The 22,760-nt window shown below is 40.1% G+C and overlaps 3 protein-coding genes across 4 annotated transcripts; 1 reads left to right on the forward strand and 2 right to left on the reverse strand.

Annotated features, from left to right (window-relative positions):
• The first annotated feature begins 12,382 nt into the window (after positions 1-12,382).
• On the forward strand, positions 12,383-14,055 carry ppp1r3c2a (protein phosphatase 1 regulatory subunit 3C2, duplicate a). Its single transcript, XM_028602373.1, has 3 exons — positions 12,383-12,488; positions 12,631-12,689; positions 12,861-14,055. The coding sequence occupies exons 2-3, from the start codon at positions 12,676-12,678 to the stop codon at positions 13,876-13,878; spliced, it is 1,032 nt and encodes a 343-aa protein (XP_028458174.1). The 5' UTR covers positions 12,383-12,488; positions 12,631-12,675; the 3' UTR covers positions 13,879-14,055.
• Positions 14,056-18,064: 4,009 nt separating this feature from the next.
• LOC114571446 (phospholipase A2-like) lies at positions 18,065-18,888 on the reverse strand. Its single transcript, XM_028602381.1, has 4 exons — positions 18,832-18,888; positions 18,575-18,722; positions 18,353-18,486; positions 18,065-18,219 (listed from the first exon to the last, which is right to left on the reverse strand). Exons 1-4 carry the CDS (start codon positions 18,878-18,880, stop codon positions 18,101-18,103), a joined length of 450 nt encoding a protein of 149 aa, XP_028458182.1. The 5' UTR covers positions 18,881-18,888; the 3' UTR covers positions 18,065-18,100.
• Positions 18,889-20,498: 1,610 nt separating this feature from the next.
• Positions 20,499-22,409, reverse strand: LOC114571471 (phospholipase A2). Of its 2 annotated transcripts, none has more exons than XM_028602421.1 (4): positions 22,343-22,409; positions 21,549-21,696; positions 21,323-21,456; positions 20,499-20,805 (listed from the first exon to the last, which is right to left on the reverse strand). In XM_028602421.1, exons 1-4 carry the CDS (start codon positions 22,389-22,391, stop codon positions 20,687-20,689), a joined length of 450 nt encoding a protein of 149 aa, XP_028458222.1. In that variant the 5' UTR covers positions 22,392-22,409; the 3' UTR covers positions 20,499-20,686. The 2 variants fall into 2 exon arrangements, with proteins under 2 accessions (XP_028458222.1, XP_028458221.1); XM_028602420.1 differs by having other exon boundaries at positions 20,499-20,825; positions 21,319-21,456.
• Positions 22,410-22,760: the final 351 nt, after the last annotated feature.

Raw genomic sequence — 22,760 nt, forward strand, 5'->3', positions numbered from 1 at the left:
TGCATAATGTATTCATGTTTTTAGTTTACTGAATTAATATTTACTAATATGGCACAGCCAGCACAAGAAGATGTAGGTCATTAACAAAAAAGAAAAGAGAGAGAAAGGAAAAACACTTATTCTTTTAAATCAAGATCGTTTTTGAGAAGAGCCTACTGAGTTTGTGAACGGCCTACTTTTCAGAGTAGCGCCGCAAGAGCAGCAAGTGCCTGGCAGAGGACCTCGTCTAGTTGTTAAAGTTCTCAACAACATACATAATTTTGCTGATATTCTGTCCAAGGTTACAGAAGTGCTTGCGTTTGTGGAAACTATTTCATGAGGCTGATTGAGCCAAAGCCACAAACACACCTGTGGGCTCCAAGCCAGCGTGGCTGTGCTGTTCATAATGAAGACAGTACCGTGCAGTTTTTTTTTTGTTTTTTTTTATTGTGGTTATGTATTGTGTAGGAACTTAATCATGCAGAATAGAAAGCAGGCTTGTGTAATTGCTATGACTAATACTTCACTGCCATCAAGTGGAGCTGCAAGAGACTGCATGCAAAGTGAGCACATGGAGACCAGCTTCACTCCAGCTGGGGGAGTGAAGATGTTGTTCGCTCTAATTTGTGTTTGGAAGACTATTCGATCTAACAAAATCACAAGTATTGGAATTGAGCATTTTGATAAGACTTTTCTCTGATGCTGCAATCAATTTTATTATTTGTCATGTGAAATCACATTAAAATGCTTTTAGTGAAATGTACTCTGTCGGTTCCTTCATTTTATGAAGAGAAAAGTCTTTTAACAAAGTGGTTTGGATTTTTAATGATTCCCCTAGCATGTTTCTTGCAGCACCTTGTTTAAATACCCTTTAGGCAGCGTATAGGGCACCCTACTTTCAGCTGCATTCAGCTGAACAAATGAAAACAACAAATGAAAAATCTATACGTATATAGGCACATGACATTTCTTTCTTTAATCAACCAAAATCAGGACCACTTGCATTGAAGATCCATTTCATACAACTGTATCTGTAAGAACTGATCTTTCGTCTTATATCGTCCAACAAGATTCATTTGGATTCAATGGATGAAAGCTGTAAAGGCCGGTAACTTTCACGTGGATTCACGTGAATGGTCCATTTCCTCCTCAGCTGCGAAAGTACACCCAATAGAAAATGTTACGCTACTCACAGCTGTTAAGCAAAATGGTCCGGCAGTCTGTAAATTAGAACACATCTGGTTTTTGGGAGTATAGCTGACCTCTGAAAATCCACTGAAATTCTCAAGATGGACAACTCTTACTGTTTAACTAACCACTGTTAAAATGGGCCAAGCATTGTCTTTGTGACCAGGAATATAGCATGTGTGAAGCGGTCGGCCCTAGACATAATATTTATAATAATAACTTTTAAGCGGGTGCTGTTTTTGCATCCTGCGTTGTTTTGAATTTGTCATGAAAAAGAAATCAGTTCAGCTGCTTTTCTGAAAGAGGAACACCTGTTCAGAGTGACAGGAGATCCACAGGTGTCCAAGTAGCATGTTAGGACAGCGATAAGCAAAAGTTCACCTCGACACACATCAAACCTTGAACCAGACAAGCAGCAGTTTTTGACAATGCTGTATTTCAATTCCCTCATAACAAGACGAGTCGGTAGAGTAAGTGAGCACACAAGTGCCAACAATTGTTTTCTAGGACATATGCAACTGTTCTGAAAAATCCCAGTGCCTGTTGTCACGCACTGAAAGCAAGGTTAGGTAAGGATCTGGCATCCGCTAAACAAGTCCATGTCCAGGCTTGTGTCAAAGGAGAAAGCAGGTGTAATGGTGCAGGCCTGGGAATGTGGTTTTTTTTGCACATATTTCAGACCTGTCTCCTAAAAATTCTGTTCCCTAAACTGTATTCTCAATTACCTTTCGAGAAAAACTGGTTGTGTCCCGGATCAAGTTTTTGCCTAGACTTATTATAACTTTAGTACAAAACTGAGTAGGTCTAAGTATTTTAACCCAAACCATGACCTTATTCTAAACCTAACCAAGTAGTTTTGTTTCATTTCACAATGCTAACCACTTGTTTAAAACTGTCGTTGGTATGAGGATGTGTAATCCAGAGAAATATGTTCCCCTCGAAATGTAATTGAAAATGCCAACGTAATTTTTTTGGAGACATGGTTGCAGATTTGGGCTTTAAGCATTATTTCAAAGGCATTGATATATAAGGGTCAAACGCCAAAGTAGACCATTTCATGATAATGTACGTCCAGTAGAATAATGCACCATTGTCTCAAAATCTAAAGCATGACAGTGGTGTCAGTTTTCTCAGGTGTCAGTTTCTTAAGTCTTTCCAATCTTTAGACTTAGACTGGAGGTGACGCTTTTGAGATGAGAAAAAAGTCTTTTGGAACGGAATGATACTTTTGAACGAGCAAGGCAAATCTGGTCCAGGTTGTGAGTTTCTAGCATCAAATTATAAAAAACATTAACCACATAATGAAAAGGGCTATCCTTACCCTTTCACTTTCTTGGACTAGCCAGACATATACTGTAGAATTAAAGAGAGAAAAATGTACTGCATGCATCCTCGTGGGAATTTCATTTCATGGGGCACATTTACACATCTTCGCTGTTTCACTTGTACACTGTGTAGCAACATGTATGGGATGTAAGTAGATAGTAGAGAAGAATGCATTAATATACCAGTGCATCGGAGGTTACATTCCATAGACACTCATTAACCATCACATGAAAGCTTGTTTCTGGGGTAACGTTTAATGAGTTCCTCTATGGATATTACATGTACGTGCATTTCATTTCACATGTTTCACACTTATCGTAACACAATTAACTTCTGTGTCTTCAGAGGTGTTGTGTCCCATCAGTTTTTTCCTTTTTTAATGATTTTTATATAGAAGGGTCATAGCATTTTACGGAGAAGCCGTCAGATGATCCATCTGCCATCTTTCCTTTGTGCTCCACTGACTATTTTTATATGCACATAATATTTCAATTGTTATGAATCTCCCAACAGTGACAGCATTCTGACTTGTGTCAAAAAGATTCCATTTGGCTTGACTGCCTCATGACTGACACCAATACTTTAAGTCTCAGTCAAAATTTATATTTTGCCAACATTTCAAAACAGGGGTGTTTTCCTCTATGCAAATAAGGATCTTCTGGTGGTAGGTCAGCAGACAATATAAGATGATGATGTGAAAGGGCGGCCCAAGCACAGCAGCAGACCTTTTCACATTTCAGATTTATTTGATTCATACAAATTGATGCTACACCAACACAGACAGGTTGCAGTGTGGGATTTCCATATTGTGTCTACTTCCAAAAAAAAAAATAACCTCAACGTTTTATGCAAACCTGTCTGGTCACCTTGCTGTTGCTGATGAATTACCCTTTACCATGCGGTACTGTATGCAGTGCTTGATGTTCAGAGGCAGATAACACTGTCATTACTAGATAGGCCATTGTAGCAGATGGGGTCAGACTAAAGCCCTGCACACAACATGAAGATGATAAAAAAGCTAGATGGGGAAACTACTGTGCCAGATTGAGGAGGACGAGTAGCTTGACTCCCTGGTCCTGCTGTTACATCCTACTGTAACTTCTACAAGAGCAGAGTTAGACTTGTGTGTCCTGGCTGCTGCCTCGACCCATGCTAAGGACCCCTGGCAAAAGCTAGGAGCAAGACCCACGGCTGCGCTTACATCTACTCCACTCCTTTCTAAGCCCTGACTGCAGCCTGTAATGGTTGACATGATAGCAAGCACAGATCTCTTGCTCCACCACCCCATAAAGCCAGCTGCAGATCTTGATTTCACTAAAGAAAAAGCCACTCGGATATTGTTGTACACTGAGGCAATAGTGCAAATTTCACCAGTTAATCTTGATTTCCTTGACCTCGTTCAGCTCCAAATGATGTGCTGGCATTCACTGTAACACGCCAAGCAGATTATATCTGTCACATTTTAATGATTATCATTACATTTATTTTTACGGCACAGAATAATATAAGATCTTAGATTGTAGATTCCAGGGAGACTTTGGTTACATGTCATGTCATTGTGATGTGAGAAACAGCTTCCAAAGACTCTAACGCTTGACATAAGTAACACATCACCGTTGATATGTAGCCTATAGCCCCATTATGTCTCTGTAAACATGACATTGTCGTTTCATAGTAATGCAGTTATGAGCAGTGATGCCACGAGTAACGCGTTACTAGTAACGCGTTACTCTAATCTGAGCACTTTTTTCAGTAACGAGTAATCTAACTCGTTACTATCTCCAAACCAGTAATCAGATTAAAGTTACTTATCCAAGTCACTGTGCATTACTATTTATCATTTTCCTTAGTAAAAATATATATTTTTGCTTTCTTCTATATATTTTTTGCTTTCTTCTTGTGTCTTGGGGAGTGAAGTCACGTATGCGACAAGTCATGTTTTCAGCATGTGGAAACATAAACAACAATGGAGGGAGGAGAGAGATGCGTGTTTTCTAGCTGGAAATGCAGTCACTATTTTGAGTTTGTGTCAGCTAAAGACGGCAATATTAAGGTCCGTTGTACACTCTGTGCTGGTGGCGACTACGTCAAATTTGAAGAAACATTTGGAGTCGCAGCACTGCAGTCAAACTTACAGAGCAAGTCCCAGCCGGTGGAGCGAAGCAGAGAGCAGGAGGTCCCCCACTACCCAAACAACAAAAGCTGGACTTCGGTGCAAAACCAGTAAGTGGGGGAGAGTTGAAGAAGTTGGTTGGGCAGTAGGCCTATTTTGTAGCGGAAATGCTGCCCTTAAACACGGTTGACTGGCTCTCTTTTGTGCCATAATAAACCAGATCCTACTACTGGCAACGCTGAGCTTAACCGGTTGTCATTTTTATGTTGAGGCTGTGGGGGTGTTGTCGGCAGCTGCTGCATGTAACTAATAAAGTAACTTGTAATCTAACTTGGTTACTTTTAAAATCAAGTAATCTGTAAAGTAACTAAACTACTTTTAAAATCAAGTAATCTGTAAAGTAACTAAGTTACTTTTTCAAAGTAACTGTGGCAACACTGGTTATGACGCCTACACCAAGACTGTAGCCGATGGCTAGCTGACGGCTGACACGCAGTAAATACGTAATTTAAACTTTCTGTGATCCAATTGCATGAAATCTGATGAATGGCTTCAAGTGATGTCACTTGTCTGCAGCGGAGTTGAATTGGGGGTAATATAGGCGCCAGATTTTGACAAGGAAGAAGCATGTGCGACTAAAAAAAGATTGTATCTCTGGTTCTGCTGCATCATTATTTATTTTTTATTTTTTTTGTCTAGTGGTCTTTTAACACTCTCCCATACCTACCATACCACTGTATGTTCCTAACCCAAACAACCAATCCCACTTCACACAACCCTAAACATAGTAGGGCTACTACTGTGTGAAATGCATGCTGATTAATAGGACCACAGCTCTTATGGGACAGTAAAGATCCAAGACTTAAGAGGCCAGACACTCTGGTGCCATTTAGATCTTTTAAAAAAACAAAAAAACAATAACACTGTAAAAGAGCCAGTGCATAGACATGAGACGTATACACTATATTATTTGTTGTAATTATTTCAATCAAGGCAGAAGGTAACAAGATTGTAAGGTACAGATGTATCATTGTGATATGATTTGTAAAAGTGAGAATTGCCAAAGTACATCCAGACATAATCCACTTACACTGCACTGCTGAACTTATTCAAGGTAAAGATATTCAAATATCAGAACATTCCTGGAGGTTACTCAATGTGATTTTGAAGGACAGCATTGAATTCTCCACCATGTCCCATTAGCCGGAAAGGCCTATGATTGAATGGAGCAGATTTTCTTATTGAAATTTGTGGACCTTTTTTATTATAATTTTTTTTATTTTATGATATAAAATCACTAAAATATGGCCGTACTTATTTTTTTCTAATACTGTCAAAGACATTTTACTTAAGACTATGAGGCAGGCAAGGGTGACCTCAAAATTGACATAATATAGACATGAGAGATGGACAATATTACATTTATTTGCTGATGAATTTATGCTTATCTTATCCATCCACATACCGGAATATATCTATCTATCTATCTATCTATCTATCTATCTATCTATCTATCTATCTATCTATCTATCTAAAAGATGTAACCACACGTGCATTATGTTTTCTTAACATTGTTTTTACACCTTTTTCTGTTTCATATAATTGGAAATACAACTTACTGGACGGTTCTGCAGGATTAATGTTTTAAAAAAGCCAACAAGTGCAGCTCAGAACATGATAAAAATAAAAGAAAATGAAAAAGACAGAAAATCTATGTATTCAGGGAAAGATAACAGGTGGGATTATGCTTTACTTCTGCCAACCTCTCAAGGAGTATAATTTAGAGACGCATCTCTTGTCCTGTTATATAAACACTCCAGTGAGCCGTCCCCTCACAGTGGAGAGGAGTCCTCCCTTCTCTTCCCACAGGAGGGTGCTCCTCCCATATCCCTTCTGGCTGCGTAGAAACTCAGCACAAACGATGATGGAGGTCCTGCAGGGTGCTATCTTCACTCAGCCAAGGGTGGTAATGGGGTTACATTGTGCAATTTTCTGCTCTACGCCTGCAAGCTTACATCAGCCTCCTTCATCATTCCTCTTAAAAGCAGTTCTAATCGTTCTGCAGGCAGAAATATAGTTTTGGCTTTGAAGATGTTATTTTCTTTCCGCCAAAAGAAATAAAGTTTTGGCTTTGAAGATACAATTATTATAGCTATATATTTATTTATGTATTTCCCAGAATGGACTTGAGTCTTAAAGTGTCTGAGGCATTTCAGATTTTAAAATTAAAACTTCAAAAGTGTTTTAAGCATAATATCCGACAAAGTAGTTTGCAACAGTGTATTATATTTTCAGAAACAAGTTATATTAAGTATAGAAATATGGTATAGATGAATAAGTACATTCATTCCCCAATACATTTTAAAAACCTAGCCATCAAATAATTGATGTATTTTGTATTATCTATAATTCATTATTAAGTTTGTAACATACAAGAAAATATTCCACCAAAATTGGAGTATGAGAATTTTTTAGTAATCTCAATATTTTGAGAAACACTTTTCCTCTTTCTCTTTATTTTTATTTCATTTTTTTTTTATATTTCTCTGTCCTCCTTTGAAATCTTTTCTTGGCTGTTTCTTATAATGACATTCATTAAGGGTAGGAACAACAACCCGAGGCTTCAGCCTACACATTTTTGCAGAAATAGAAATATATAGTTTGATTTTGTTTTGTCTTATTTTGGATATGATGATTTATTATAATTTAACCACCTTCATGAATTGTATGGTAATTTTATTGTATTGTCTATAAATGGAAATGGAAAATATAAACCAATATGTATTTTACATCAGCAATGTAACTCCAGCTGTGAAAAGTATTGTGTTGATATACTGCAATGGGGAAAAAATGGAAATCTAAGTTGCTGGTTGCTGGTTACTGCACACATGCTACACATAGACATCCACAAAACCAGTGTGTGAACTACAAGGGAGCCAGGGGGAGCTTGGCTCCTCTTAATAAGGCATGAGCTCCCCTGAAAACATAATTTGTCGAAGTTTGGGGCGGGGGTCTCTGAAATATTGACAGTCTGCTATGTTCGCCATGCATTTCTATTTTCCTGTATCTTCATCACCATGGAACATGCATATGGCTATTATTGATGAATGATTCATGTATGAGGGTGATTCATCACTAACAAACCGGCATGCTATTCCTGCCTTCATCATTTAGTGGTGGCGCAATATCAAAACGTCACTAACTTTAACTCAGTGATGAGAGAAAAAACAGACTTTCTTAGGCCTTCAGATGTGCTCACATAAAGCAAGTAGACCTACGTGCTTTCAACTATGAAGTTCTTGGAATGGAATTCAGAGTTTGCCATTATTCTAATGTAAGAATAAGACCGTTGATGTCTACAAAAAGGATGATCCCAACACACAATTTTAAAAGAAATAATGCAACAAGTAAAAAATCACAGAGACAAAAGGAATCTGCTAATCAGTGTACTGTTGTCCATCCTTGCTTTCAGGTTTGTTTGGTTTATGAAGGAACATCCATAATAATGTGGATTATTTGACAACAATGAGCCGTGTAATTATGCTGTTGCGAAAGCCACTTTTCACATTCATGTCGAGGCTTGAAGGGCGCAGTGGAGGCAATCCTCCAGCGTTAGTTCATCGTGCACACTGTAACACAGAGCTGGCGAGGATAAAAACATGAGGAACAAAGAAGAAAAAAAATGCATACTTGTGGTTGGTGACATTGCGGTGAACTCGCCAGTGAAAGACTAAAAACGTGTCTCACTGACTGGACACTGTTGATTCACCTGTATGATGTATAAAAATGCTGCCTGTTTCTCTTTCTTTCTTTCTTTCCTATATGAGCAAACCCGCAGAGACACACCTGAACAGTCCAACTCGGATCATTATTGCCTTCATAAGCAAATGAAAAAATACATTTGCGTACAATAATTTTTTTTTAAACGTCTTTCAAAGCATGCAAATAGGGGCCTAATTTATTTTGTCACAAGCTAACCCCCGTAACTCCCTGTTGTATGAGAACAAACAGCTCAGCTTAGCTAACAGGTACTCCTAATGTGTTATAGACATTAGTGGCAATTAGTGACAGGAGGACTGTTTATGAGGGAGAGAGACTGCTGCAGTGAAATTACAAACAAATAGTTGATCCCAATAATAGTCAAAAACATGACAAATACAAATGTCTTCTTTAAATCCATTTGAGCCCATAGTAATGACACAAGAAGAAATCTAGACACACAGACAGACAGACGCTATAAACTCAGATTAATGATGCGTGCCGTATGACTCAATGTGAGCTCATTGAACATCTGCATCTGCAGCAGCCAATTGGTTTGCATCATGACTTTCTATGTCATGTTTCTATGACTGGGGGGAAGACCAGCTGGGAGAAGTCAGATTAATTTAATTCATTACGTGCTATATTGGATTCATGACCTTTGCATATCATAATACAGTATGAGGTGAGGTGAGTAAACCGAAATCAGTAAGATAAGAACGAGAGAATAGACAACCACCTGTAGCTCATATATTGATGAATGTGTCTGTATGATGAATACAGCATAGATATGTGAGTTATAGACGGCTGTGCCTTTTATGTAATAATAATTATGATGATGGTGGAAGCATTCATTGGCAAAACCTTTTAGAGAATTTAAGTTCTTTGACTTGACAAGGGCTGAGATTGTCATTTACTGAAGTGGAAAAAGCGAGTGCATCTGACACTCCAGCATCGGCCCTTCTGCATACTGCATAAGTAACATGACTCTGGAGGTACTATAGGTTAATATGATACGAGGCTACCATGGGAAATATATTATTTAAATATAGAAAAGAGATATTCTGAAACTAATTGATTCTTTGTACATTTATCAAATTGAATGAAAAAGCCTTTTTCTAAAGCTGTTCTCAATTCAGCTGTTTATTACTTGTATTTCAAAAATAACTTTCACTTGTGCTCTCTATATGAGAAACAAGCTGACTCTTAATTAATACTTTGACCCTAAGGCTCTGGCCTTAAACCCCAAATTTCCATTTAAAACAAGTATTGCTCCAAAATATGAATACTCCTAAGGTCCCATATTATGCACATTTCTAGGTTCATATTTGCATTTTGGGTTTCTACTAGAAAATGTTTACATGCTTTAATGTTCCAAAGACACATTATTTTTCTCTAACTGCCTGTCCGAATATATCCGTATTCACCCTCTGAAACGCTTCGTTTAAGCCACCGTACGGAAGTCCAGACGGCTCGTTTTAAAGACGCTGTTTCTGAATACAGGCTGTGTGCATTTCTCTGTGGGTTGACCATTTTGGGACTGTCTTCCCCAGTATTTATATAGCACCTTGACCTGCTTTATAATCAACAAAGACATGTTAATGTCACTTTACAATACGGGACATTTAAAGCATTTTGATCACTGCCATGTTATAATCTGATCTGAAAATTAAGGCATATTTGAAAAATGAGGCCTTATAAATAAAGGGGAAATAAAGCATTTTGTGGAGGCACAGCTGGTGGTGGAATAGGCAATATTCACATAACGCTATTGCTGAACATTTACTGTATACCTGCAAAAGTGGTTATGTTCAAGTTTCATCATTGCTATATATTTATATGCTAGGCACAAAGCCAACCTGTATTAACCATAGTGAAACAGTAACAAACGTATAAGAAACAAACAAGCACTTTTTTTTGTTATCCTTTAAATTCACGGCCCAAACATTTACTAGACTGACATGAGTGTCCTACTTTTACATTTTTGCCAACTTTGGGTTGTGGTACAATCCCTAACGGGTATTAGCATACACCTCTTTTCATGATTTATCCCATAAACATCTAGGTTGTAAGGAGTAGGTTGAGCATACAGCCCTTTCTTTCAGAATACACCCAAATACACATCTCATGAGAGCAAGCGGTTTGGTGGAAACCAAACCGTAAAAGAAGATCCCATATCTGTCACATAGTGGTAGAGTGGTCGCCTGCCAATCCGAAGGTTGGTGGTTTGATCCCTGGCCCTGCAGTCCAAAGTCCCCCCACTGAACCCCAAGTTGCCCCCGATGCTGTGCATCGGAGTGTGAATCTGTGTGAATGTTTATCTGATGAGCAGGTGGCACCTTGTACGGCAGCCTCGGCCACAACGTATGAATGTGTGTGAATGGTTCCTGTACTATGTAAAAGCGCTTTGAGTAGCAAAAAGTGCTATATAAAAACCATTTACATTTACACACAAATTGCTTACGTTATTCAATTGTAATTCGTCTTGCCTTCATCAGGTACTGATTGGCATGATCTACCACCAGACAAGCTGCAAGACAGACAGACCAATAAAGTGAGACTGAAGACTGATACACTGAGTGCAGGGGAATGTGTAAAGCCTTACTCACTGTCTTGTTATGTGACCTCACCTCACGTGTGAAAGTCTGCATAAAGGCCATACCATGAAAGCTTCACCTAAGTAAGTGTGTGTGTGTGTGTGTGTGTGTGTGTGTGTGTGTGTGAGTGTGTGTGTGTTATGCAACCTTTATGACTCTTAGCTCTGCTGTCTCTCTGCAAAGGTCAAACATTGCTGTACTTGAGGTGCACACAATCTTACAAGATTGATTTACCTTGTACAATTTAATATAATATAATTTTTTTTGGTCATTGATTTACCTTGTACAACATATATAATTTTTTTTAATTTTATTTTTTGGGTCATTTTAACACATTGGCTATTGTTTATAGATTGTTGATTTGCACAAATAAATACATATACAATGTGTTGTTCAAACAAAACTCCCCTGAAAAAATTTATTGGAAGAAACATTTCAGTCATTAGTCAGGATCAGGGTGGGCCCCAGTTTCTGGACAGAACCCCAAACAAGAATACTTTTTACAAGAACTTGATCTCTTTCAATTCATAGAATTTGCCTGTCATGAATAAACCTGTTTCTGTAAACAACCTTAGACAGCGCCTAAAAATTATTGGAAGTCTCTCTCAGTTACGAAACATTATTGTTACAACATTGGAATGTTGCACTTGGGGTGCAGCATGGTGAAAACTCCCAGACTGGCCTGAGCCTGTTTTCAGCAATGTGCCAGTAGAAACTGTAACACAGGGGAGATATATACAACATATTAAAATATGTCACAAATTGGCATTTTAGGAAATGCACTTAGCCTGCTAGCTCTCTTGCTGAGAGTTTGATAAGAAGATTGTTACCATTCTTTTAACCATGAACAGTAATGGCATTCTCTCCTTCGGCAACATCAAATCTTAATGTTGGGCCATTTCTTTTTAAGCATTAGAATTTTCTCTTTAGGTCCATCCCTTTATCCACATATGATTAATGGGAAAAAAATGTTAATTCTATTTTTTTAAATTTAGAGTCTAATTGGATATTGTGCTGTCAGCTTACCTTTTATCTGAAACTGGGTAAAGGAGTAAAATGTAATTTGATAGGGCTATCCATTTATGTTTTTCATTTTCTCAAGAGGCTTTGGCATATGTTAGACCTACATGTGTAAAAATACATGTCCCAAACTGTATGCATGCGTGTCTATATGTTCCACTTTATTATTTGTTGGGTTCCACCATAAACTAGGGGTAATGTCTTTATCTACATTTAGAAAACGAAAAAAAGTTTATATTGTTCAAAATTTGAGCAACTGGATCATGACAGCAGAATTCCATGAAAGGAGAGCTTGGAGGCCATCCATGCAACATTTATTGTTATTTGGGGGCAGGACAAAAACAAAGTAGCTTCCCTTCATTGGCTGAACTCTACCCACATGGTGTCGTCACAGAAGTATGGCCTCGTTTCTAAACTCCACACACAGCACACGCAGTAAGCTCCAGAGAGAGCCGAGACAGACCAGAGTCACGATCCTCTGGTCCACCCATTGTGGTTTCAAGCCTGTAAGTATATTTTGCTTTAGAATTCTTCTAGACATTTGTATTGTGTATATTGTATTTGATTGGGGTTTGATTTAGTTTCAAGAAGTTTTACTTCTCCACTAAACCTGATTTCTGCGTATAAATGATTTTGAATTTTCTGCAGAACTCCGGTGAAGACAACATACGTACAGTGTATCAGTCCGTAGAAATGAATTGTGCAAGGTAAGCTATTGTGCTTTTTATTATCTCCTTTTACTGCAATTACACTGTGCATTTGGTAAAAAATAAAAATAAAAAAATACATGTAAGTAGAGCAGTGAAATCAGAATTATGCTAAGTGTGACCACTCCTTTTTTTGATCTCCTATTAACCCCGTCATGGCTTCCTTCTCAGAGTTCTCCATGCCTTCGGGAGTCACCCACCGCCAGCTGTGATGCCAGTTGACCTCGCCAAGTGTCTGAGCCTCAGCAAGCGTCAACCTCTTTATCAGCGGCTGTCCACGTCTCCTCTGAAACCCACACAGCGTCGTTATCAGCCGGCCAACTGCCTGCCGAGGACCGGCCTTCGCTCTCCGCACCCCTCCTTCTCTTCCCCCTTCGCTTCATCCTCATCGCTGCCTTCCTCCCCTGTGTCGTCAGAACCTCGCAGCTGTTTCCGCAGGGACAGCAATGGCCTGAACAAGAAGCGTGTGATCTTCGCAGACGCTAAGGGATTGGCCCTCACTGCGGTGCGGCTATTTATCCCTGAGGCCCCTTCCCCTGCTTCCACTCTGGTGATGAAACCGTCCCTTGCCCAACTGCAAGGCCAACAGCTGACCTCAAACAAACTGCAGCGCTACAAGTTGCGCCTGGGTTTCCCTCAGCCAACGCTCGACTTCAAAGCCTTCGTTGCACGTCTGCGAGACATGCGTGTACAGTTGGAGAGATGCAAAGTTTCCGAGCACTCCTTGAGTGGCAAAGTGCGCGTCTCCCATGTTGGTATCGACAAGGCTGTGCATGTGAGGGTGACTTTTGACTCTTGGCGGAGCCACCATGACATCCCCTGCACATTCCTGCAGCAGCAGCGCTACGGGGGTTGTGATATGGACGTTTTTGCTTTTGACTTAAGCTTACCGAAGAACATAGATCCGAATGAGCGAGTCGAGTTTTGTGTGTCCTTAACGCCTGGACCTGGCTCAACGCCACACTGGGATGACAACATGGGGCAGAATTACAGGGTGTGCGTGGAAAAAGACGGATCGGATGGTTGTCAAGGCAACGCTTACCGCTGTTACCCCACACTTTCGCACAATCGGGCACCATCGTGGCCTTCACATGTGTCCCTCAGGATGCAAAACTCTGCTGATCTACAACTTCAGAGGAGTTTGTCAAGCAGAGTCAGAACAGAGTGGAACAACAAAATAGAGCATTGAAACTAGCCCTCTCAACACAGCTATGAAAATATGTAAATAATGTATATATGTTAATTAAGAAATTAGGGCTTTTAGGGATGTATGGACTTTTTGAAATCTCCAGTGTTGGATGGTCTGAAGCGTACTGTTCAGAAACAGCTCACCCACATTAGCTCAACTACCCTGCCGGAATATGAATAATACATGCTGCCTTATTGTTCTGATTAAATCTTTAGTTTTTTTAAAGAAGCTTTTCTTGCGCTTTTCTTCCCTCTGCAGAAGTGAAAGCCTAATAATTTAAACACATGCCTTTTTTAGTAAATGCACCTTCAAGTTTAAAGTGTGTTTTTGTGTATTGTAGCATGACACATAAACCCTGATTAAGCAAGTGGGGGGCATGATCATGATGTACTTTCACACAGACGTTATTTCTCTTGGCTCAGATTTCCTGTGTCGTGCACACCAGACAGAATAGTAAAGAAGACAAATCCTTTATTGTGATTGCAAAACGAAGTACAACTAAATTTGTTGCAATTTTAAAAGGCAGCAATCCTGACGGAGTATACGCATATATTAAAACCGTAATTAGAAATAGAGAAAAATTTAAAATGGGTAAAAACAACAACATAATTAATTGTTATAGATACAATATTGCTGTGACTAAAAGAGTTGATAGCTATTGTACTTGTAGTGGATTTATATACAGGTAATACTTTTGGGAATAAATATGTAAAAGGAATATGCTATGGTGCAGTTGGTTAACATCTGCCCCGTGTTTTTTTTTGTTATATATATATATATGCAGATGATATCAGTGCAAACAGTCAGAGTCAGTGTTTGACCGTGTTCAGTTCTCTTATGGCTCCGGTAATAAGTCAACAAACTGAAAACTCTTCTGGGCACACATGCTTTGCATGAAACAGCCTGTTCTAGACACTCCGCTTCCTGCTGTGAAAGGTGGAAGGTGGAACACGCTGGTAAATGTTATTTCTTGTACTGTTCCTGATTGGTATGGCAAATAGCAAAGTAACCATGGCAGCATGAGCACCAGTATGTACTTTGCATAAATGTGTGGGCCTGTTTTTACACGCAAGGGTGGAGTCCTCAGTAGGTAGTGTTGAAGCCACAGTGAGAACATCTCTCTGTCGGCTTCTCTTGTTCCACTCCTTCTTAGTCACCTTTCTGTTAGACTTGTTTCTTTGTCCTTCACTTTCTTTTCTTTCAGGCTGGTGTCCTGCCAGGACCACCACCTTTGTGAATTATAACGGTGACATCAACTGGAATGTTGCATTGAAAGCAGTTCGCCCATGTGGCAGGTTTACACACCTTGTACCCTATAAGCACTTATTTATTGATAAGGCTCAACAGTGTCTGGCTGGTGTCAGGTGTTAGATCTTTCCCCTCTTAACATCCAATGAATAATAAGCTAAACAGAGCCATGGAACAAGACACATTATCACAACTACAGTAAAGGTAAATTACAGAGCCTTTTGGCAGCCTATAATCTCAAGTGTAATACACTATTCGCATGTTAAAGTGGTTTGTGGTCCTAATGAAGCTTTATTTATTTGGGACATTTTAGCAAGCTCATGATCTCAAGAGACACCGGTGAACAAATCACATGCATACAACAACAGTTCAGTCACACAAAAAAAAGTAATCACACTAATTAAAACATTCACAAATATTCGAACTGGCAGGAAAAGGGGCATGCTGATAGTCTATTGTTGAGGTGCATTCACACCAAGTCAGGCGTTGCGGCGATTAGCGCAGGGTTGTGCAGCGGTGTGGGGGTGTCATTTAAATGGCTCATTTGTGTCTCCTTTGTGTTCCCCATGGTGCTAGCATTTAACCATGCTGCTAGTATGCTGGGTCCTATGATTGTCTGTCCGCACCGACAAAAATAAAAAAGTAAAACAAAAACATTTAATTTCACACAAACTACCCACATTCAAATAAATCAGAGGACTGGCGTTTTGGCCTTTTGTTGAAAACACACCAAGCAGAGGCGAAGTGCCGCTCGTTGCAATAATTACAGTTCTTTTGTAGCCGAGAGGCGTGTTCCGGGTTGGAAATGAAGTTTTTTGTCTACCTGCCACTGTGGCTGATGGATTCCAAAATGTTCCAACCACTCAATGGACCTTTTTTCACAGCAGACATTTTGAACTGTCCTAGTAGGAAAAGCACAGCCTAAATTAATAACCTTAACGATGGCTCAATTCCATCACGTGTCCCAGTAAGCTACTTCAGTGAGTCAACATGCAACAATACCAGGGCCTCTCCTAAGTGGAATGCAGCCATCATTAATGGTTTTGAATACACCTGTGCTTTTCCTACTATGACATGTCAACATGTCTGCCGTGAAAAAGGTCTATAGGTTATTTATTTTTTTGCTGGTGAGTGAAGCAAATCTAGCAGCCACTTGCATATTTTGCCAGCATTTGGCTGGTGGCTGCTGTTAATTTCCAACCCTGGACATGTTCATGTGTTTCAGGCAGGAAGAATTTTCTCACAGGACTCTCTGGCCACACTTCGCCAAAAAAAGTTAAACCATCCCCAACTTTTAGTTTGGCCGCACTTCACTGCAGAATCAAAAGACCACAGCTCAGACTTATTGTCATTTTGTTTGGAAGACTGTGGGAAACACTGTTTTGGCATCAAAGTTTAAATCATGTTCATCAATTTGACTTCAGACAACATGTCTCGTGTGAGGCACAACCAGGTGCCTTAGCTACTACTACCAACCATAACAACAGCAAAGCTACATATAATAACAACAAGTTGCACAAATTTACAAAGGGTATTAGGTTAGATAAAGGCTTTTCAGTGGTCAATATGTATTTTTCCTCTTTGCATTTGTCGTTTCTCTCATTCTATCTTTAAGCCAGCAGAAGCCACAGCTGGCTTGTGGCCAGCAGCCAGCTACCAGCTGCTGGTGCTTACAGTGCTGATGCTTAGTGCTGTCTGCACAATAGCCTGAAGACTGATTCCAGTAGGCTGCAGCCACAGCTGTGATCACAAAGAGTGAGCTGCTGGGAGCAAACAGTGGTGGCTTGCTGAAACTAACGACACTTGGCTGCAATGACCGGAAATTGTTTTATTCTGGTGCCAAGTAACTTCAAAAGCAACCAAAATGTCACTTGCAATCGTCAGTTGTGTTTCGCAGCTTTCATTATAAAAATAGCCAGCGGTTGTATAACCAACAGTGGTGCCAGCGATACAAAAGCAGTTGGAAATTGACAATTTGTTACCCAACACTGTGTTTTGTAATGTTTTTGCCCAAAGTGGCTTATGGCAGAATTAATATTCTGGTTTAGAGTGACCCAACCTCAAAAAAGTAGCCATTTCATGGTTGGTTTGCAAACTGTAAACCTACATACAGTACTACATGTGTACATTTGTCAGGCAAGAAGACGAGCTCAGTAAGTGTCAGAGCCTCTGAAACAGCCTTGGCCCGTTTCTCGAATTAGATTTTAGACAATGGTGAAATGGATCTTCTACACTTAAAAATTTCATATGATCAACCTATTCAGATTTTTTTCTATCTAATGTAAATGAATTAAGAATAAATGACATGCAACATGCAAATGTGTGTTGTGAAATGTTTTCAAAGTATCAAAATATGTGTTCTACTATACATCGAGTCAGAACTGCTTACGGACAAATCAGAAGTTAATAAGCAAAAAAAAATTGGATTTTCATTATTTAAGTACAAATATTTAGTAGTTAACAGTATATGGGACTTTTACAGAAAGCCTACCAGTAGGTGCCCGGATAGCTCATTTGGTAGAATATGCAGAGGTTTACTTAGGTTTGACTCCGACCTGCCGCCCTTTGCTGCATGTCATTCCCCCTCTCTTTTCCCTTTCATGTATTCAGCTGTCCGGTCAAATAGAGGCCTAAAAGGGACTAAAAAATTATCTTAAAAAAAAATGGAAAAGAAAGCCTACCAGGACGGCTGAAACGGACACCAAATGTTGGGAGTCTGCTGTACGCTACTCTACTGCCAATTTCATCCTGCAAACCAGGAAAGAAAAAAAGATAGACTGCAGTGCCCCTCTATGGTTAAAACAGCATGTGAGGTAAAATAAGAGATCAAACTCTGTTTATCATCAGAATAATTTCACATTACATAACAAACCCAGCAAAAGTAATTCAGCAGATGCAGAAATTGATATAAGGTGAATATTTCTAATGAGCCAACAAATTGACCAATTGATCTGTCACTTTCTGGGAGCTGTCTTTACTGACAGCGGTCGCTGGGCAGGTGCTCGTGCTCAGGGTTCCAAGGTGACACGGCAAAGCACTCGGCGGCCTTCCTGTCACACTCACAGATGAACATCTCGCATTCGTTGTTTTTGTCTGAGGGAGATAAAGCAGAGGAGCACTCTGTGATTACCAAAAAGGCCCATACATTCCTGAATTAAAGGAACTGAGAATAATGTCAGTTTTAACAGGAACGCCAAGGCAAATCCCTTTGTTTCGCTGTACTCACTGCCACAGGTGATCTTCTTGTTTGCCTTGTCGCAGCTGTAGTCATAATACTCGGTGTACGGGTTGTCGAGGATGGGCCAGCACTCAGGGTGTTGCATTGCATCATTGAAACACTGATCATGCACTTGGCAGCACCTTCAAGTCAAAAAGTCAAACATGTTTTTTTTTTTTTTTTTTTTTTTAAATGACGTCTGAGTATGAAGCAGATTGAGCAAAATATGACCTGTCCACATCATCCACAGGTGTGCCGGAGCCTCCCTTTCCACAGTAGCAACCGTAGTCGGCGTAGTCAAAAAGAGGCCAGCTATCGGGCAACACACACAGGATCATCCTTCTAAACTGGGTGAGTGCCCTGTAGTCCAGTGAGTGGACTGAAGCACAACAAGCAGAAGCAATCAGAATTCCATTCATACTGGAAGATGCATCTATTCACAACTACCACCATGCGTACAGATGGAGCTTTTGTTGATGTGTACTCACCGACAGAGAGGCCTGCAGCCAGGAGAACCAGAGCCTGGAGGGTGTTCATCCTGTAAGTCAGACGGCAAGTGACAGAGTAGCTCTCACTCTAACATCGGGCACTCTTTTTATATCAAGTAGGAGACCTTGGGAAGCGCTCTGTCAGCTGTTTATATCACACAGGGATTCACGGCTCACATACGCACGGATTCTGAGAATTAAACACAAGCCAGCATATGTAAAAGCAGCTAAAACTCTCACGCTCTCGAAACCCTGAACCCTGAGCCATGTGTTTGATGTTCTGTCGGGACTAGAGTTGCTCAGCATTGGAGTTAGGGCTAAGTTATGTTCAAGACTCATTTAAAAGGTTTGAAATATCTCATCCGCCTTGGTTGTGGTATTTGCTCTCTGAGTGATTTTCTAGTCTCTATGTCCTATATTTGTATGCAATGCTTAAATTCACAATGACACTCGAAGGCTGTAATTGATAATTTGATGTGGTTGTGCCTTAAACATGGGGTTGAGGGTTCCGAAAAGGTCGAGAAACTCTGGTCAGACATTTGTCAACTCTGTGTGCATGACTTCATGATAAAGGGAAAATTATCATAATACAGACAGCAATGTGTAATACCCTCATGTTCAATATAGAGATGAACATGGGACAAATAAAACCTGCAAGTCCAAACATTCTGCCATGTGTACAGAGACATAGAAAATCCCAGACTACATGATCAGTGGTGATATAAATGGGGATGATATAATCAGCACTCAGAGGTTGGGAGCAAAGTGTTCAAAGGTTGTACTGTGCATATGTGTTTTTTTTTGTTTGTTTTTCCTAGGATGGCATAGGCATGACCCATCCTACTCTGCCTCCGATTGGCTTACCGCTGTATTCTTGCCCTAACCCTAACCAATCTCAATCCTCATGCCTAAACGTAACCTACCCAATCAATGAAGGCAACAACTACTAGCCAATCAGAGGGAGAGTAGGGTGGGTCATGACTCTGCCAAATAGGGAGAGAAAAATTGGCTCGATGGTGTTTTTTGCCCCTAACTGCTCCTTCCAGGCGGCGCTGCGACTGCTGCCTTCAAGGCACCTAATCCTAACCCTAACCCTTACCATAACCAGTGCCTCCCAACTAGAGTTGGGCATCGTTTGGATTTTAACGATTCTGATTCCAATTCCGATTCTTCCTTTCAATTCCGGTTCATAAAGCCAGACTAGAGTGCCGCTTACTGTGCTCCAAGGCTCAAACACAACAAGCACCTGGCTGCTACAGAAACCAAAACTTGAGCATGTTAAATTGGGAAGTGATGATCGGATTTGAAACCAAATCCTCTAAACGATTCCAATAAAGAAAAGATAACGATGGAATCGTAATTTTTGAAATGATTCCAAGTAGGAATCGGTTCTCAATGCCCAACCCTGCTCCCAACGGTGCCTGCCAGGCAGCACTGCCTGGAAGGCACTGTTGGGGGCAAAAAACACAGATAAACAAAAAACTGTACAGTAGCTGTGGAGGAGAATGTGTCAGATTATAACGCACATCTGTGAATTCATAACAGCGCCTTTTATTGATAATGGGATTTCACATTATAACCTTTCAATAAGGGGCCATTTGTAAACAACAAGCGAGATAAAATGAGAAAAGCAGACCAAAATGTGTTTATTATCAGGATAGCCGCAAAATTACAAACAAAACAAAAACAAAATCAGCAGATGAAAAGTGATGGATGGTTATGGGTCGCCAATATCAGTGGACTGCCATACAGTAACTATGAGACATGCATGGGCAAAATGTATACGGTCAATATGTGAATATTTCAAATATGCCAAGGATAATCAACACATATATTTACTACAGTAGTTTGGTCTTTACTGACAGCGGTCGCTGGGCAGGTGCTCGTGCTCAGGGTTCCAAGGTGACACGGCAAAGCACTCGGCGGCCTTCCTGTCACACTCACAGATGAACATCTCGCATTCGTTGTTTTTGTCTGAGGGAGATAAAGCAGCACTTTGTGATAACCAAAAGGCCCACAAACATTCCCATGAATGAAAAAATGTAAAAACCTGAGAATAGTATCGATTTGATGATAACCGATGGCAAGATAACAGTTTTTCATCATCATTTACATACTTTAACACTGATATGTACAGTATATTACCTGAGACGATAACTAAAAGTAGGGCTGGGCAATATGGAGAAAATCTCATATCACAATATTTTTGACCAAATACCTCAATGTCGATATTGCGAAGATTTTCACCATTCAATTTTAGATAAATAATCTTCAATAATGATGGAATAATGACTAAGTGGTTAAAGGCAAATAATAGAACAGTTAGAACAGTCACAAAGCAATATGATATTGATATATTGCCCTGCCCTAACTTAAAGTATAGTGATAGAAATGGAGAAAAAAAATCTGCAACTTTAATGAGCAAAAGAAAAGTTAAGCAAGTTTATAAGATCAAGTGAGCAGGGTACTCCCTTGGTGTCGGTGTACTCACTTCCACAGGTGACCTTCTTGTTTGCCTTGTCGCAGCTGTAGTCATAAAACTCGGTGTACGGGTTGTCGAGGATGGGCCAGCACTCAGGGTGTTGCATTGCATCAGAGTAACACAGGTCATGCACATGGCAGCACCTACGGGTCAAAACGTCAAAAAAGATGACTTTTGAAACCCAAATTCTTTAATTTTTTTAAATTTGCGTGAAGCAGAGTGAGCAATTCATAACCTGTCCAGATCATCCACAGGTGTGCCGGAGCCTCCCTTTCCACAGTAGCAACCGTAGTCGGCGTAGTCCAAAACAGGCCAGCTATCAGGCATCACACACAGGATCATCTTTCTAAACTGGGTGAGTGCCCTGTAGTCCAATGAGTGGGCTGAAGCACAACAAGCAGACACAATCACAATTCCATTTATACATATTGCACATGTGTGTCAAACTCAAGGCCCGTGGGCCAAACCCGGCCCCTGGCAGGTTTTGATCCGGCCCGCATATCAATTTAGGTTCACGATAAATGTTGGCCCGCCTAGTTGTGCACCAAAACAAAAAGACAGGAAACCGTTTTTCAAACGGCAACTACACGACACTTAGAGCAGAATTTGGTAGATTTGCCGACTTTGAGACTCCCAGAAATTCCCACAGAAGCAGAGATTTTTCGAAATTAAAGCTGGGAAACAGGTTGCTGTGAGTCGACTTTTAAAATGTAATCTTTGTTTTGTTTGATTTGCTAAATTCCAAGATTGCTAAGGAACTATTTGCTGCCTTTTTTTAGGGCTTTATGTGGACCAAACTGTAAGTGACAAGACTATATGAGACATGGAATAATACAGTCAAAGGTATTTGACTTTTTCAAAATAAAAGCATGAAAGTAAACTCTACATGTCTGGCCCTTGATGCAATTCTCCTTTTCCAGTGTGGCCCTTAGTGAAGTTGAGTTTGACACCCCTGCTCTATTGGGAGGATGCATCTATTCACGACTACCACCACACGTACAGATGGAGCTTTTGTTGAGGTGCACTCACCGACAGAAAGGCCTGCAGCCAAGAGAACCAGAGCCTGGACGGTGTTCATCCTGTAAGTCAGAGGGCAAGTCACAGAGTAACTCTCACTCAAACATCAGCCCCTCTTTTATATATAGTAAGAGACCTTGGGAAGTGCTCTGTCAGCTGTTTAAACTAGACAGGGGTGCACGCCTCATAATGCATGGACTCTGAGATTCAAACACAAACCAGCATGTGTATAAGCAGGTACAAATTCCCACACTCCGTAACGTGTGGGTTAGGGCTCCTAGATAATAATAAACAGGGTCACAAGTTATGTTCAAGACTCCTTTAAAAGCTTTGAAATGTGCCATCAGCCTTGGTTGACCTATGTGTTCTCTGAGTGATTTTCTAGTCTCTATGTTACGTATCAGTGGTGGGATGTAACTACTGCATTTCT

The sequence above is a fragment of the Perca flavescens genome, chromosome 16 (assembly GCF_004354835.1).
Source record: "Perca flavescens isolate YP-PL-M2 chromosome 16, PFLA_1.0, whole genome shotgun sequence".
NCBI classification, from domain to species: Eukaryota; Metazoa; Chordata; class Actinopteri; order Perciformes; family Percidae; genus Perca; species Perca flavescens.

Coding starts and splice junctions, on each gene's coding strand:
- LOC114571446 (XM_028602381.1), bottom strand. CDS start 18,880: ATGAACACCCTCCAGGCTCTGGTTCTCCTGGCTGCAGGCCTCTCTGTC. Junction 18,723..18,831: donor GGCTGCAGGCCTCTCTGTCG/GTGAGTACACAT, acceptor GTTGTGCTTCAG/TCCACTCACTGGACTACAGG. Junction 18,487..18,574: donor CCTGTGGATGATGTGGACAG/GTCATATTTTGC, acceptor TTTGACTTGAAG/GTGCTGCCAAGTGCATGATC.
- LOC114571471 (XM_028602420.1), bottom strand. CDS start 22,391: ATGAACACCGTCCAGGCTCTGGTTCTCTTGGCTGCAGGCCTTTCTGTC. Junction 21,697..22,342: donor GGCTGCAGGCCTTTCTGTCG/GTGAGTGCACCT, acceptor GTTGTGCTTCAG/CCCACTCATTGGACTACAGG. Junction 20,826..21,318: donor AAGGTCACCTGTGGAAGTGA/GTACACCGACAC, acceptor GTTATCACAAAG/TGCTGCTTTATCTCCCTCAG.